At 47.8% G+C, this 17652-nt stretch overlaps 2 protein-coding genes across 5 annotated transcripts in view; both read right to left on the bottom strand.

Annotated features, from left to right (window-relative positions):
• The window catches only part of Rept (RuvB-like helicase 2 rept), a 63530-nt gene that overhangs the window by 30707 nt on the left and 15171 nt on the right, over positions 1–17652 (bottom strand). The window lies entirely within an intron of this gene.
• Positions 3473–14106, bottom strand: Sff (BRSK family serine/threonine-protein kinase sugar-free frosting). 4 transcript variants are annotated; one of them, XM_076898073.1, is made up of 13 exons: positions 13492–14106; positions 8813–8993; positions 8284–8424; positions 7840–7990; positions 7313–7528; positions 7018–7217; positions 6627–6857; positions 6045–6334; positions 5451–5602; positions 5222–5374; positions 4969–5143; positions 4452–4681; positions 3473–3883 (listed from the first exon to the last, which is right to left on the bottom strand). In XM_076898073.1, the coding sequence occupies exons 1-13, from the start codon at positions 13589–13591 to the stop codon at positions 3659–3661; spliced, it is 2445 nt and encodes an 814-aa protein (XP_076754188.1). In that variant the 5' UTR covers positions 13592–14106; the 3' UTR covers positions 3473–3658. The 4 variants fall into 4 exon arrangements, with proteins under 4 accessions (XP_076754188.1, XP_076754190.1, XP_076754189.1 ...); XM_076898075.1 differs by having other exon boundaries at positions 4470–4681; XM_076898074.1 differs by having other exon boundaries at positions 5451–5599.

Raw genomic sequence — 17652 nt, 5'->3', positions numbered from 1 at the left:
CACTCAAATACTCTTTTTAATATATCTTTCTCCACCCTTAAATTCGCACGATATAAAATCCTAGCTTAGTATGGCCGGTAATTTGTTTCTCTTGTGTCCTCGTAATTCTCTCTCTCTCTCTCTCTCTCTCTCTTTTTCTCTCCTTTTTCCTCCCCCAGCTCAGTCCAGCCCCCCACCCTCGCAATCTCCCCGTTCTCGTCCCTTTTTCTTTCAATTATGTCGTATTACTTACGCCGTACGATCGGTTTTACATTAATTCGCAATTAGTAAATAGATAACCGCAAGCTTACGTCTAAGTTTAATTTATTATAAGTTAATGATGTGTGTTGTCTGTGTATGCGTGTTTTGTCCGCGCGCGTGCGTGTGTACGTGTACGTGTGTGTTTTGTATAGGTGACGTATACGTTGCTCATCGACGATTGATCGCGACTATTCAACGACAACGTGTGTTTTTTGTTACACTCATCAATTCTCTCTCTCTCTCTCTCGCTCTCGTACACTCATACAGAACTCCGTTCTCCCGCCTTTCCTCATTTATTAGTTTACGAGTTTATCTCGCGTATTGCAAAGCCCGATTTATTTTCACGAAACGTAACAACGATCGATCCGTTCCTCGCACTCATACGCATTCTTTCTCCTTCTTCCTTTGCTGCTTCCTCCCGTCCTAATAAATTAGATACACACAAAAGGTGCTATTCGTCAAACGATTACAATACCTTTTTACATTTTTCTACCTGCAAGCTTCATAATATGGAATACCTTTTAGTACAAATACGAAATATCGAATCGATAAGAACGAGTAATCTAATCGCCTATATCGAAAGGCTTACGTCTGACTATTTTCATTTTCCTTTTTAGCTATATACGTCGTCCTCGCTTTCGTTTGTCTACTTGGCAGATCCTTGAAACTGTGTCCGATGGAAAAGATGGGAACCGAGAATTACCACGAGAGGAAAACGCAACGACGACACGGAGTGAAAACAATATATCTGCGTACGAACGTTACGTTCTACAATAATTCCCGATCAACGACAAGTAATAAGTAATCGTGTGTCGCGTGATGTGAGAAAACGTCGTTACATTAACGGAACGATCAACCAATTTTCACCTAATATATAATTAATTATTGGTGTTCGACAGCTTTCGAACGATCGGCGTCGTATCTCTTCTCTTTCGTTTCATGAGACTCGCGTACTTACTTAGCTGGTTATGTAGGAACGAGGTTGTGTAACGCCGTGTGCGGTACAATGTAAGTTACAAGGTATATCTAAAGCGAGAGCTATCGAGGATCATCGGGGTGTTTGACATTGCAATTTTTGATTCGAGCGAACATTTAAGGTTCAAATTCCCTCGCCTATATCTATCTAACTGTTGCGAAAAACTTTAGTTTACCAACGCTTCGTTTCGTTTCGTTTCGTCCCGTCTCGTCTCGTCTCGTTTCGTTTCGTTCAACGGTATAGACTCTTCGATCACCAGTTAAAGCTAGAATGGTAAACGTTCACCGCTTTTTACTCGACCAATTTCTTTCGTTGTCGAATGCCACTTTGAGCGTTACGAAGCTATTCCCTTCTTCATCGAGGAAATAAGGTAGAATACGATTTGTTAACTTGAAAACTATAACACCGACTTTAGACGACACCCACGGTTCACTATGACGGTTTATCATTCTAGGGTTGAACTGGTCCGTTCGATACCGTTTAAATTGATAGGTTTCGATTCGTCGAGATTCTAACATTCGGCAGGATTCGACTTTATTTACGCCTATAACGAGCCTTTGGTTAAAAATGGAGCTAGAAATTGCGTTTACAATGCGTTCGTCGTTCCGCTAAGAAGCCGGGACAATTTTTCGAGATATGTTTGTGTGTTGAGAAAAACGTGTACGATAATTATACTCCCTTTAATTATACTCTACGGTTTTAGAAACGCTGGATCTTATCTTTCCATAACTCTTTCCCTCGTTCATTTTCCCGTAAATAGCAGATAAAGAAGCCGTACGCGTCGCTCGTAAGTGAAACATACTTACACGTGTACGTACATATACTTTTTTTTCTATTTATTAATTAATTTATTTATATATTTATATTTATATATTAGTCTTTTGAAATGTTTGTCTCGTGCGTGCAAAAAATAAATCTCTCGACGCGATTCGATGCGCCGCGAGCGAATTTTTCTTCTCTTTTCTTCTCTTTTTTTTCATTTTTTTCTCCCTCTCAACTCGTTCCTTCTTGCTAGGTTCCTCTGTCATTCTCTACTAAAAGTCTTGCAAAATTTCTAGAAACACGAAGAGACGCTTTCAGCGATTCTGAATTCCTGTTTTGCTTCTCACGCGCGGAATTTCCCCATTCGCGAGATACTGTACCGAAAGAGTTGCGTGAAGACGATCGTCGGCGATTTTGAAAAATCGACACGCGAACATGATTTGTCTGGTATTCGATAATTTTTGCGCAGCGAAAATGGAAAAAAATTCATTCTCTCTCCTTCGCGAGTATAATACGCCTGCCTCCTATTCCTCGACCTCCCATCAGCGCTAAACGCGAACTAGTATCTTTCACCTTTATCGCGCGAATAATGTAAAAATAGCGTTACTGTAAATATTAATCGCAGGAGAGTCTTCTCTTCAGAGTTTCCATTTTCACTTTTGATATTAAATCGTAAGAATTTGTATCGACTGTTCGGTTAAGGCGGCTGCGAATCAGATTTGGTAGGGTATGGGTTTGCGTATAAGGCATATCCGGTTCCTTGTTATTTCTGTAAATAAGACATCGATCGTCCGAAAGTATCGGGAGGAATAATTGCGAAACGTTCGCGGAGAACGAGAGCCGGATCGAGATTACGAGCATGTGAAACAACTTTCGGTTGATCGATGCTTTACAGTAGTTCGGCTCGTTGAAAAGGTGAAAAAATTGATGGCGGCGACATTTCACGAACGAGCGAACAGAGTGGCTGGGGGAACATTTACCACGTACTTATGTATGTATATGATCAACAAGATCGTTCGAATGAGAATTGCGAAATAAAGATAAAACCCGAAAAACCGGAGCGGTCGGTTACAGGCTGGCTCCAATGATATTCAGTGATATTTGCGGAATGTAAAATTAAACAAGAATAATCGAGACGCCTCGTTAACTTCTCCGGTTTTTCGTTAGTTGCTAGTTTTAAACGAAATCGCTACGTAGTTGGCGATAGAAAACAAGATATACGTACCGGGGTGATCCGATGCGTGTATACCGAGTAGAATGTCCACTATTGCACTTCACTTTCAGGTAAAACTGTGTTTACGTATCTAGCGGCAGAAGAAAAGTCGAACGCGATCACTGTGCAACGAAACGTCAGAAGAGAGAATGGAAATTCGCGTTACGGGACAAGTTTCCCTGACCGTTTCTTATACGCCGTGTTATGCACAAGACGCGCGAACAGTTGCACATCGGTCGTTTCCGTTTATCTTTGAATGCGTTCTACTGCGATCAGATCAGGATTCGTCGTAGTTTCTTTCTTCGATTCGATCTGGAACGAAAAAAGCGCAAGTCGGCGAGATATTTTGATCACTTTGCTGGTTCGTAAGGTGGGTTGGATCGTCCCTCGGATCACCAGAACCTCTGGGCGCTGTCCCAGAAGTTTTTCAAGCTCGACCGAAACTCGAAACGGAAATTCTGGTAGTATCACGCTATATTATTGCCGCTCATCGTTGTCACGCATTTCTTTTCCGGCGTGTTTTGACTCTCCGAGTTGCTGCGCACCGCTTTCGTCGGGCTTCCGGGCGTCGGCGTCGCGTCACCCGGTAACGGGTTATTGTTGTTCGTCGACGTGGAACTCCTGCGACCGTTCTCGCGGGTCGGCGACTTCACGTCGAACACGGACGTGTCCGAGTCGATGTCCGAGTCGATCTGAAAGTAGCACACAACCGAAAATTGAACCCGGTATCCTTACTCGCAACCGATGCAACTGATTTGAAAAACAAAACAAATGTTTCTTTTGCAATTATTGCTGTTATCGCTGCGGGAAGCAGACTACCACTAGAATCGACTACTTTGCGCTTGCTTTGTGATGAACAATCGAGTATCGAACACTTAGTGCGTTTCTTTCTAGTATTTTTTTTACAATGAGTTCGCTGCCGTGCCTGCTGCTACTTAGCTAGTTTACGCATCTACTTCTGGGTGTGCAGTTCGAACAATTTCGTTGACTACTAACTCTCTACGCGTGTCGTGAGTAGATGTAATCGTGTACACATGTGTAACGTAGGGGCAACGAAGGTGATCGATCATGGAGAGGTTCGAAATTAATACTGAAAAAATGCAAACTCAGATACTCTCGGTGTCGTTAGATGCTGAGAGGATAAACGGTATTTTTCACCTTTAGCGATTGGTTTCCTACGAAGAACAACGTTTCGGATTGGAATAAAAAGGTAATAATCGGTATCGTGATATCTAGGAGGAGGAAAACGATGCACACTACCTTGTTGAAACAGACTACCTGTCTGGTAGCTGGGTGCGGGCTAAGGAACAGCCGTTCGCTGGTGTCGCTTCCGCAGCTGGAGCTTTCGCTCATTTCCGTGGCGAATTTCCGTGAGGCTCGCGGACTCGGCGGCGCCGCTCTACTTTGCCCACCCAGGTTTATTCCCACGCTTCTCGAGCAGACCTGCGACTGAATGTGCTCGCAGACTCTTCGAAATCTTCTAATGTTACCTGAAAGATCGAATCATACGACGGTGAGGACACCGACAGACCGGGCAACGAAAGCAGGAGTGGAACCTCGAGGTGGTGATAACAAAAACGCGCATACATATGCGGACGGTAGATGTAAGGCTCGACTTGCCAAGGTAACATCGATCTAGTTGCGGTTGGACGGCTGCCAAACGCCAAATACCGCCACCTTACGATCTATTTTTCTCCGCTGTTTCCCTCGAGGGGTGTCTCGGGAATTCTACGAGATCATTTCTACTAAAAAGTCGAATGTACGTATAATAGCTTACCGCTCAACAGAGTAAACGTAATAGCGAACAACGGCTCGTTCGGCTGCTTCGAAATGGCGCTAATGTCCACTTGGAAACGGACTTGTCTTTGAAACATGGCCGGCGCCGTGCTTCCCCTCTTGTACTCCACTTTGAAGGACATAGGCGAGCTCACGCTGTGAGACAACTCCGCTATCTGTCAACGTCGAAACTCTGGTTTTTCGCGTGAACTTACTTAACGACGGGACGAGTAAACACATCTTTTCGAACTCACCGATAAAAAAGCGTGAATCAGGTCGGCTTTTACACTGGCCAGTACCTTTCCTTTCACCAGCGTGGTGAACGTTTCATCTTTCTCCGTGGTCATTAGACTACCGAACCACGACTTCTTCGTAAGCTCCGGGGAGGAATCCGGCGTTAGGTGTACCTGTGTAGAACGAAACGATTAGACGTCAGCCTTTCGATTACCAGCAGTAGTAACGTACACGTGTAGCGATACGTACCTCCTCGGCGCTTGTGAGCAATTTGCGTCGATGAAATCGAGGGCTGCCGAGGAACGAATTCTTGATAGTCGTCAACCTGGATTTCCAATGATGCGCGCCGGAACCGGCGCCAGTGTGGGGCGAGCCTGGCGGTGTAACACCGACCGCAACTACTGCGAAACAAGACCACGATGTGTATTAGTTAACCGTTACATACGTACACCAATAACAGTTTTGCGCGGACGTTTAATTGTTCAACAGAGGGACGAAGACGCTCGTAGCATCTCTCTTCGACAATGATCCGTACGCGTAGTGTGCTCGTTAGTTGCCGCGAGCGCGGAGGTCCCATGCATATTTTAAAACCGCCCCGACTACTAACCCTTTCCGGTAGGATAAAAAAATGCATACTCAGACGTTGACGAGGGTCCCGATGCCCGAAGCTTTTGTTCGCCCCGTACAAAACGCAGAGCGACTCTGGACGCTCGCGCTTCGTTCCACCCATTTTTTTCAGAATATCCCGACCGGTTCAGCTTTGAAATTAGCGGAATATTCGCGAAATACAACCTGGAGAGAGAGAGAGAGAGAGAGAGAGAGAGAGAAAGAGAGAAAGCTTACCCTGTTGAACATCGTTTATTTCTATCCCCATGTTGTGCAAGGCCGGAACAGGCGTCGCTGCGGGCGGATTGGCGGTGTTTCCGTTCCCCGTGGTGGTCGTCACCAATGGCAATCTATGTGGGCTAACCGTCTGGCTTAGGTGCGAACTCGGAGGGGCCCTGTGAGGACTGAGCAGTCCCGCGACGGCGTTCGAGCCGTGCAACGGCGAGCTACCCGGCGTCGAGGCGTGCGAATGCGACGCGTGCGTGTGGCATCCGGTGCTGGGTGAACGACGCGCGTGATGCCTGGTGCTGGAAAAACGAATGCTCTCTTTTATCGAATCCCGCTTCGAGGACGGTGTATCACCGTCGAATATCGTGTACGTAATTCGAAAGGGCCGCGGCTCGGACCAGATGATACGTGCCCTCGCGAGTTTCGCGGTCCATCGATCCGATCGGACAGAGTCGATTGTCCGTGTCCGCGTGTAGTAGAGAATAGGGGAAAGAAAAGGGTTGCAGCGAGATCGCGGTGGTGATTCGCGATACGAACGAATGCTGGGATACTCTGCTCTATTCTCAACTACCAGCGTCGTTTCGCGTTTACCTCGATTGTCTCCTCGGGGTTAAAGGCGAGCCGTGGCTAATTTCCCCGAGATTGAGGGCCGTGCTGCCGTTCACTCGACACGTGTCCACTCGCTTCCTCGGTGGATCCGCTTCCAATTGGCTCGCGGATCCCCTAATGCCACCCCTCATCACCTCCAGCTCGTCCTCGCACGCCGGTCTCCTTCGTTTCCTCTCGAGCAGCAAAAAATATATCACCTTCTCCGTGTTATGGCTGCACCGAAAATCGAAAATCTTCAGAAGATACCTATACCAAGCTTGTGACAGAGGATAAATCGTTTCGTGTTCTTCTTCGGTGACGGATAATTCCTAGCTTAGGAAAAGTTTACGAAATCGAACGAAGATACGAGACAAGGGAAGCGTGAGCGTCTTACTTCGGGCTGAGGAGTTCTTGAATCAGTTTGTCCCGTTCCTTGAAGCAGCCTAGACTCGCGATCGCCTGCAACACGTCCGGATCGATCGCGTCCACGGACGGAATAACGTGCGTCTGCACCACGTCCATCATCGACAGTTCTAGCTCTAATTCGCCCTTGCCCGCCGCCGTCACCCACATGTGCCTATTTATTTGCGCCAGCTGAGAAGATTTCGAGTCAGGATTTATCATCGTTCGAACTGTACGTTGCGCGATACGGTTTACTACGGCCCGTTAAACGCGAAACAACGTCTTACCGTCAGCCTCTTGTCCGGATCGACCTCGATCATTCCTTTGAGCAGATTCTGACACTCGGGCGGCACGAAATGCGGTATATAAAACACGCCACGTTTTACCTTCTCCAGCAACTTTCTCAAATTGTCGTCGTCGAACGGCAACGCACCCACCAGAAGCGCGTAAAGTATCACCCCGCACGACCAAACGTCCGCCTTCCTCCCGTCGTATTTCTCGCCCTGGAAACGTGCAATTATTCCGTATTTTTCTCTCCCTCTTTAATTAAACGCTCGCCTAGCGGGGAGTTAAACGGGGCAAACGGTAAAAAATATATATTCGTCTCGATGGTCTCCCACAGCCGGGTGAAAGGGGAAGAAACGAGCTCCGCGTTCTCGAGTGACCGTATATATTTCTTAAAAGGCCCTCGTTACTTCTCTTTATTAATCGTTTCGCCCTTTCCCCCGTAACTGAACAAAGTCGAGTGAAATCCAGCGGGTGTTCGACTGTAGATTGTTTAAAAAATTGGTTACCAATTAGATGGGGATCTTACTCGTATGACCTCGGGGCAGGCGTAATGAGGGGAGCCGCAACTAGTTTCGAGCATGGATCCGGCCGGTTGCAGTGACGCCATCCCAAAATCCGCAATCTTAATGTTATTCTTCTCGTCCAACAACAAATTTTCAGGCTTCAAGTCTCTATGGCTGGAAAGAGGATTACGCTAGTCTAAATATAGTCGCAGAGAGTTAGGTCTCCGGTGAACTAATTTCAATGTCCGATCGATCGGAGCCAATGTCTGACGGTGTGACCCTCCCGTGAAATTAGGTACGTTTCTCTATTTATTCGATTGGGGTAGGTTTACCCGATGGCAACTAACTGGGTATCTTTTTTGTCTCGCTTCTGTTATCGACTCGATAGGGGGGGGGGGGGGGGGGGTGTCGTGACGTTAACCGGAAGAAGCAGTTCTGATTGCCGTCGTATAACGAATGTTACTCACCATATACTATGACTATGGCAAAAATCTAACGCAGAAATGATTTGTCGAAAAAATCTTCTAGCTTCCTTCGGCGTTAGTCTACCTTTTTTCACTAAATAGTCGAAAAGCTCCCCGCCCGAAACGTGTTCCAGAACAAGATATCTGAAACGAACAAGTGGAATTTCAGTTTTCCGGTGCATTCTGATCTTTCCGAGCGTGCACTCTCCTCTCCTCTCCACTCCGCTACCGTGAGTAATAGGTCCCGCGAGCGAAACACTTTTCTCTACCGTGTAGATTTCACTGGTTTTCCCTTTCTTTCGCGTTACTTTTACCCTCTAGGATTTTTGCGCCCCAACGCACCGAATACAGTTTTCCCCGAACAGCCGAATTAAGGTTCAACGACTTCTCGAGCTTGATGAAACTCGAGCGGACCGACAGTTTTTCCCATTCAAACGCTCGTTCAAACCGGAAATATTCACGGTCTCTCTCTTTCTCTCTCTCTCTCTCTCTCTCTCTCTCTCTCTCTCTCGTTCTCTTGTCAAATACTCACAGATACTTCTTGTTCTCGTATACATCTGAGAGACCGAGTACGTGAGGATGATCGATCAGTTTCATAATCGCGATCTCCCGTTCCACCTTCATCAGCACGGACTCTGACAACTTTTCCCTGTTGATGATTTTGATCGCCACCTTCTTGCCCAACACACAGTGGACCCCAAGCTTGACCAAACCTGAAACGAACAGCTGCGATTAATTTAGCTTAAAGCGTTTCGACTTCGAGTCGAACTTATAAAAGCTGCTGAACAGAGCTTCTTGTACAAACAGTGGCTCGTCGTATTCGGCTTCTATCACAGCGATCGCCGTATTTCTCGACAAATATCTCAGCGAAACGAGAAACGAGTATTAACCGAACTTGTTCTCGTTCGCATCCACGGCCTTTGACACCCTCGATCTTTGTGTCGCGTCTGAAACGACAGTTCTAGCGATCTAACGCGCCAACCGCGTTACGAGCGATACGGATAGCGGAAATGGAAGTCGCGGGGCGCGCGTTTCAGCCTAGCTCGAGGTCCTTTTCGAGGTTCGTGTCACTCTTCAGGGACATCGCGATGTGTACACGCGCGGTTACCCCGATAGGCAAACACGTACCGCACACGCACCTAGGTTTTACCCGAGTGCTTCCACTTGGTAAATCACGGAAAGTTTCCACGCAACGTCAAACCCCTACCACGTTATATATCGTTACAATCCACGAGCTCTTGAAACGTATCGAATTATTAACACGATCTACTGTTACGATTCTGTTGCCCTTGCGCAACGATTATCAGCTGAAAGATGGAAAACACCCTCCTGCTTAAACGATTCGACGTATTCGGGGTAGGTTCTCGGGTATTCCTGTTCCACGGTCGATGGAGGACTAGATCGCATTCGTAACATAATTGTCATCGTGGAACGGTGCTCGTGACACCGTGTCGCGAACGAAAGCTGGCTTCAATCTTTTTTAAAGGGCGCAGAATTAATCTTCGAGTGGGCTCTCGTTCGTGAAATTACGTTTCAGCTCGCGGATACGTTCCAACCAGCCTGAAGGTATTATTTACGAGTGTTCGGGTGTTACAAAGCAAAACCAACGAGAGAAACATTAACGAGCCTCGTTCGTTCAATTATTGGACACCGAACGACACGCACGGACGTGAACCATCCGCGGACAAAAGATTAGAGATTACACGAGTAATTAGTTAATCGAAGGATAAGGTGGAACGGGGGGAAAGAGGAGAGAATACGATGGGACGGATAGAAGGGAATAACGCTGAGTGGAAGATTTATATAGAACCGTCGAAATTGGCTTAAATCGTCTCGGAAGACCACAGCGACGCGATGTCTTTATCCGTTTAAAACTACCCGCTGCAGCTTCCTTTCCGTTTGTTCCTTAAGTAGAGGAGCGAACAAAAAAGGGAGGAAAAAAAAATGGTAAAAGAATCGAAGCCCGTTGTGACGGCGATGGCGCAGAAGAATCGAGCGCCCTTCGTCAATTAATTAATCGAATGCCCTTTCCGCGAGTTCGCTTTTACGATTTTCCCGGTGATTACAATTCCTCTTCCAATTTATTGAGCATTTCATAACGCTCCAGACGATCTCCCTTTGTTCCTGTTAAACCCAGCCCACGTTCGTTACGGCGACGTTCGACGCTAATGTACCCACCCCCCCGTGTTGCTGCGATCTTCTATCGAATTACAATAAATAGCAGAAAAATGATCGGACAATTTCCTGTGAATCCTGTATCGAGACATACAGATGTTATAGTTGGTTAAGAAAAGCAAAATGGATGCTAATTTTAGCGTCACTCGAGTCGATGAAAATTGTGGGAGGGATGTCGCGTTAGCGCCGTAGAAGTACTCTCCCTCTCTCTTTCTCTCTCTAACGACATCGACGAATTTACGAGTTTCCGAAACAGTGGGAATATTGCGATATCGGTACCGAACGGGTCGGCTACGAGAAGCGATAAAGCACGTTTCAAGGTCGATCTATTTACTATCCCGTTTCGTTGCGGCCTACCTGCGCGTATAGACGACGGAATACATCGATATCCGGTAATGATTGCACTGCCCTTTTTTAAATATAGTCCTCGTGTAGGGAAATGCAGGCGCGCAAGAAGGTGTAATCGGGCGTCCCATGGTATTAGACCAGCGAAGCCCTGTTCGTGTCGAGGATCGTCGAGCGCGACGACGAGTCGCTCGATCCCTACGTCCGTCAAGGCGTTCCTCGATAATAATTCGACGAATCTGTGTCAAACCGGCGATATTCCTCGCGAGTGTCACTTCAATCAGTTTAATTGGGATTCAGGCTGAATTTGAAAGAAGAAATTTCGCGAAACTAGAGGTGTTAACAGTGTGCATTCAGTTTCATACAGTTGTACGTCACAGTGTATTATTAACGTTAATAGTAGGAGTAATGTTTATCGTTGAACACTTGGTAGAGCTACAAGGACGAACAGTTCTCTGGATATAGATATCTGTAGGAAGAGCGCGAGAATGAAGGAATTTATTTTAAACGCGGTCCTCGAAATGGACGGGACGCTCGTGGAAACTCATTCACACGAATCCTTTTTGCCCGTGTTCGACGCGAGACGCTCGGGCTCGTTGACAAAATCGAATTATATCTCGATATTTTATGGATCGCGCGCTTCATCGGATTCACTGGTATTCGGCGAGGTCGGAACGTCCGCGTGTCTGCGATGGTTTATCGGGAAATTATCGTCACCGTGACGTAAACGTATTTTAATTTCAAAACGCGTCTTTGTCGATTATCCTATACGAAATGTTGGTATTCGTTGAAAGGAAATCGCAGCAATAGGTACTTGCGTATAGCTCGAGTTCCTCTTTTGCAAATGAATAACTCTTTTGAACTCGAACGGTTCACGGTTAAACGATAACTACGCGTGAATCGTTGTCCAAGAGAGAACCGATCGAATTAGCTGGATTTTTCGGATTAGTCGAATATGAGAATAGAAAATCGTGGTCCCTCAAGGGTTCGTAGTTGGCGATCTTTTGAAGAATCCCTCGCGTATCGTGGCAACCGCGATCACAAGCTCGAATCGTGTGTCGCTATTGTCTCGAGGAAACGTGACCAGTGTTTCCATGCTTGATGCTAACTTTTACACCGTAATTCCAAAGTTCCACTCGAAATGTTGCGTTTGTAACGCGACACGTTTATCTCAAAGTTCCCGATGGTGGGTACGTATGTACGCGAACGGGTAGACAACGCTCGCTGCGTTTCTAGTTTTAATTAAATCCCGACTGTCTTTAACAATGCAAACTGTACACAATCGAACGCGAATAATTAACGTACGCCTCTACGTGGAAGGTGCCTATTCGGTTAGAATCTCGTCCAATTTTCGTCCAATTTTCGTCCAATTTGCGTCGCGTAAATCGGTGACATTTATAACGCAATCTTTTATCGAGACTAGTTATCTCCGTGGGAGATATCGATCGAAGAAAGAAGCGATTTATTCTACGAAAATAATAAACGGTCCTGATTCGAGGCGAATACCTGCGAGAGGAGATTCGTTATGCCGCGTAACGTTCGATCGTATCGATTCGCCCTGTCACGCCCTACGGATCGAAGCCATTTTTTCATCTTTGAGCGCGTGTCCCTAAACCGAAAGACTCTCCTTACGCGGCAGAGGGGCAGAGACGCAGAGGTTAACCTTCGGTCGCGAGACGTTTTCATCGATTGTTACGTGCACGCGTTCCTGCAGCACGGTGCTGATTTCGCGTTCCGGTTCGATACACTACTTTCGTGGGTACGTAGAGAACAGTCGGATGTTCTTTTCTTAGGTCAGAAAATGACCAAAAATTACGTTCAATTGCGACAATGACCGACAGACAGGCCACGAGGAAAATTCGACAATGCTGTGAATCGAGTTTACTCGAGGAACGCGTAGTAACGTAATCATTGTCGGCTGATTCGTTTGTCGCAACGTTCGTTCAATCGGTCAAGCTGTTTATCGCGCGGGCGAGTCTACGCGGATTGTCTCGGAGCTCTTTGTACGCGCGTCCGAGTTGAGGAGAACAACAGCAGCGGGAAAAAGAGTGCACGCGAGGAATGAAAAGCGCATTCTTCCCCGGGAACGCGTTTCTTCGCGATTCTGGCCGCTTTGGGGGTAGCGTGACACGTTGAAGGGCAGCGCGTAAAAGCGCTGGTGGCAGCCAGTGGAAGGGGATGGCTTCGTTCGGCTTCTCAGCTTCTCGGCTCCCTTTTATTTCAATCCTCTCTCTCTCTCTCTCTCTCTCTCCTCTCTTTCCTCTTCTCATTTTGCTCGCGTAATAAATTTGTACGTTCGCGTACACAACACACTCGGGAGGGTTCCCGATCCAGAGACATTCGCGGGACTTCGACGCGTAACCAACTTCCAGCTAACCAATGTCCCAAAGGAAATAATTCGATCAGTCGCGACGGGCTGGAGGGATTAATAAATTCGCGGGATAAATATTTGCATCGCACCGAGAATAGTACGCGTGTACCTAGATTAAACGACTTTCGCTTCAAGAGCGCGACGAGTATTTTCAGCTACCCTTGAATACCGTTCACAATTGGAAGTTCTTGAACGTTCAATTCGTCTCGAGCCTTGAAAAGATCGAACGAGTGAGAAAGATAATCGGCCGAGCAAGTTATCTGCAACGGACGCTTAGCGTGGTTCAGACGTGTAAGAGAAAAATATCAAGTTGCACGTACCGGTCTGTCCTTTTCCCAAGGTCTTTTCCAACCGATAAGGACCAACATACTGATGGGTCTCCTGGGTGTTGGACCCGACGGGGCTCTCCTTGCCCTGCATCGCCGAGCCACCTTCCTCTTGGTCCGCCAGATTGGCTAAATTATCCTAGAAAAACGAACCTGCTACCGCGGTAGCTAGCGTACCAGCTTCTTCTTCCGCTCCTTTCCTCCTTTTCTTCTCTGGCTCGCGCCCTTCCCGTTCTCTTGCGCCCTCTCTCTCTCTCTCTCTCTCTCTCTCTCAACTCCGATTACGCGTCTGTCGGATATGTCCGTCGGTGTACGGTCACTCGTTGACGAATCGTCGGCTCGCATTCTCGCCTGTACACAGCATAGCGGATACGCGGCGGAAGGGAGTAGGATGATCGTTGCTGGTGGAGCGAGATTGGACGCGGAATCGCAGATGCACGCACTGTCACTCGCGCGACCGGCCTTTCATCTTCCGCGGATACCTCTTGCGGATCCTTTTCATGGTGTTCGGCCGAATGGCGTTCACCAAACGCGGGGTGTAACAAGGACGCGGGCACGTCGGACCTCGCCAGGATCGGTTCATCGGGGGTGGGTCGGTTCACGTGAACCTCGAGCTACCCGCTCGAGCACCGCCGGCTCCGTCGGAAACCGTGTTACTCCTCGACGGAGCCGCGTTCGTCGCCATTGCGACCCCACCGACGCACACTTTTACTATTCGCTCTCGATTCCTCGAATGCTTACAGTTTACCCGTCTATCGTTGCGCACCCTCTCCCGCTCCTGTTCACCAATCGAACACTTGCGACGCGTCCATCGTCGTCTCGAACCTCCGATTATTATTCTTTCTCTCTTTCTCTCAACCCCCCGCCCCCTCTTACCCTTCCTACCCTCTTTCTCACTCTATTTCTCAACTCGTTTCCCTGTTAACGTCGCTCGATCGGACGTCACTGCTGCGGTCTTCCCAAACTTCCCGAAGCTACGAAGCTGACCGTGTACTAGCCCTTCACTCTGTCAGTGGTACCTCCACCCTACGCGAACCCATGCACCACCACCGATATGTCACTGTACTATGATTATTCCCACGTCGTACACGGACGTCCCTCGTTTACTCCGATTCTTGTCAACGACCAGAACATTCGCCACGTTCGAACGCGGTGACGATGGTTCGAGCACGTTCGCTCGTTCGTCTATTTAATAAACCGTGTTTCGTTCAAGATTCGGCCCTGTCGTTCGCGGATGACGGAGCTGACGACGAAACGCGGCGCTCCCAGTTCGATTACGTGTTAGACAGGAATCAACAGAGGGGGGTAGGTTGCGCGCGCACCTCCACACCCGCCGCCACCCTTTCCTTGACACTAGGTGCAACGGTGGTGCGTAGCGATGGCTTCGAGTATCCTCGAGCGCGACGACGAACAAGCCGAACAGTTTCGCTTTTTCTGCTTTCAGGGCTTTCGAGATATCGATTCGAGCGAACCTAATTGCAAAGTCCAAAGAAATGTATCTAGAGCTCTCTAAGGATTCGTTCTCGACGCGACTCATCGACTCGCGCGAAGCAAAGTTCCCATATCGATGCCATGGGGTGAGTCGAGACGATAAAACGATCGCAGTCATCGCTAACGGTAAGGGAGCTAGCGCGGGGGATAGTTTTAGCGTATAGCTCGGTGTGTTCGCGTCGGTACCAGGGTGGCTGCTGCTCTTGGTTTGTGTCTAGGATAAAAGGAGGATCGATTACCAATCTTTCGCGCAGGCAATCATTCCATAACAGTTGGATACTTGTATTTAACTTTTAACTGAGTTAGCCGGATAGAGGATCGACGCTTCCAAGGTATAAAAAACGATGATGGCACCCATCCTTCGGGCGAAAGCCTTTAAAAAGGGAAAGATAAGAGGAGGATAGATGGGACGGTGTGAGTCTGACGAAATTTCGTTGCATCCGATGTAAAACACTCCTTTTTGTATGCAAATGCACTCGCTGATCCTTAGATACGACACGGTCCGCGCTTAAAGTGATTTCTCTTTACGTGTTTGACTTCTTCTCAACGACGTCCGATCGGCTGTTATATTTTACCAACATCGTGCATCGAACGACAGGTTTCTTACGTTTACTCGTGAATTAACGAGACGCGATAAGATTTAAGCGTGACTTAGATGTCTATTGGAATGAATCCGTGTTTAAAGGGGATCGGATAAAGCAGACGATTAGGATTAAGTGTAACGGATCCCAATTTTACCGCGTTGTTCCGCAGGGGAGCAGGGATCGACTGTTAGGATCGAAGTAGACTTCAAGGTTTAATCGACTCGATGAATGAATAATTTATAGTGATGTCAGAAAGGTTAAGTCAGACAGTTCGGCCGGTCGGATGCTGATTAATCATTTAACGGATCAATTATTAACGAGATCACGACTTCGACCCTCTGCGTAGACACTCGGATGGCGCGTGTCTCTGCGCGTTGTAATCGTCGGTCCTATGGATGTTTAATAATGTTCGTCGAAAGAGTTGGCGCACTCGTAAGAACGGATTCCATGGGAAACGTCTCGCGGCGAAACGAAGTATCTATTAAACGCTGTTAACCCATGGGGTGAAAGCGAGAAACCGGGCGGGGAGCGGACGTTTAAGAGAAAAAGAAGAGGAACGTTTAACGGGTAGGTACTTTTCTCGATGAGACGTGTGTATAAATATGCAAGGAAAATTACCCTGAGCGTTACGGCGCGAGCTACGAGCGAGGACACCTCGCATAGGGGGGTACGAATGCAATATAGATCGTCGAGCCTGGAGGGACGAGGAGGACGAAAGGGAAGTGGAAAGAGATGGACGACAGTCGGATGGCACAAAGAGGAGGGTGCAAGCCGAGGATCGATAGGTATATAGAAAGGCAGATAGGAACACAGGAAGCGGCTGACACCGGAAAGTTCCTGGGGGATGGCTTCTTACGAGCTAGTTCTGACCGACAACCTGTTTCCTCCTTCTTCGCCTCTTTCTTCTGCTTTTTTTCTCTCTCTTTTTTTATCCCGCTCGTTGTTATTTTTAAATCACCCTTCTATTTTTTCTCTTTAAATTTACCGTCTCCAGAGAAGCGCGTGCGCGGTTAACGAGTCGAACTCTCTTTTCTTTCACGCGATCGTAAAACATCGTTTTATGTGGACGCTAGTGCAAATCGCACCGACTTCGAGTCGAAGCCGCGTCTCGATGCAGATGCGACGAAGCCAGGGCCAGTTGAAATGTGGTTTAGAATCGCTTCTCCTGCTGTTTAGCGGTGTTACGGGCATGGACGGTCAGAGATTTAAAGCTAACCAATAGGAAAGTTCCCGTCGAGTTTGAACAGTTCCGGCGTGCACGATTAATCGGCTCTCCTGTCTTCTGCAGCGCGGACCACCATAAATACGGAAAAACCGTCGATGCCTCGAGCCGGTCGATGAACGATCGGACGCAAAAGTTGGCATAAACGTGCCGCTTAGATCACGCGAATGCTGCTCCGCGCGTAACCATTAGAAATTAATCTGGTCTAGTTGGTCACGAGTATACGATCGATTTTTCTTTGACGTACATGCCTATCCGACGCGTAAGGCGACGTGGATCGCAAGTTCTCGTACAGCCAGTCATTAAATCTGCGGGATTGAACGGTCGATGCACCCCGCGGAGTGTACGCTTCCCTACGCACGAGAATATCGAGTAGTCGTCCGTTTTGCGCTCGGATGCTGTCCGACTCTCGTTTCTGTTTGCAGTTCCCCGGGAAATTCGCCGATTGAAATCGTCGCTCGCAGTATTCGTGGGTACCGAGGGTTACTGCTCCATTCCTTTGCCGGGGGTAACAATTTTTCTCTGATACGCATGCACGCATCCTCGCGGAAGCAACGCAACGTGTTGCCTCTGTCGAGCACGATGCTAGTTGCGCGGTTAGACGGGTAAACAAAGTTCGAAGTTGGCACTTCGCCTGAGCCTATTCACCGCATCGCAGACGACACTGTGCTCGGCCCTGCACAACTACCCGGCCACCGGAAACCGAATGCAGTCTGAAGCATCCTGCAGTCTGCCAGCTTCTCGGTACGCGCATTGTTCCCTCGATCGAATGTACCGGCTGCTGTCTACGCTAATTTAATAACACGATCGATCCTCCTAACAATTTCAGCCGGCTGGATTTACTCGGTTGTTAACCTT

This window comes from Xylocopa sonorina, chromosome 7 (genome assembly GCF_050948175.1).
Source record: "Xylocopa sonorina isolate GNS202 chromosome 7, iyXylSono1_principal, whole genome shotgun sequence".
Lineage (NCBI taxonomy): Eukaryota > Metazoa > Arthropoda > Insecta > Hymenoptera > Apidae > Xylocopa > Xylocopa sonorina.
Note: the sequence above shows the minus strand (reverse complement) of the source record. Positions and strands in the feature narration are given on the sequence as shown.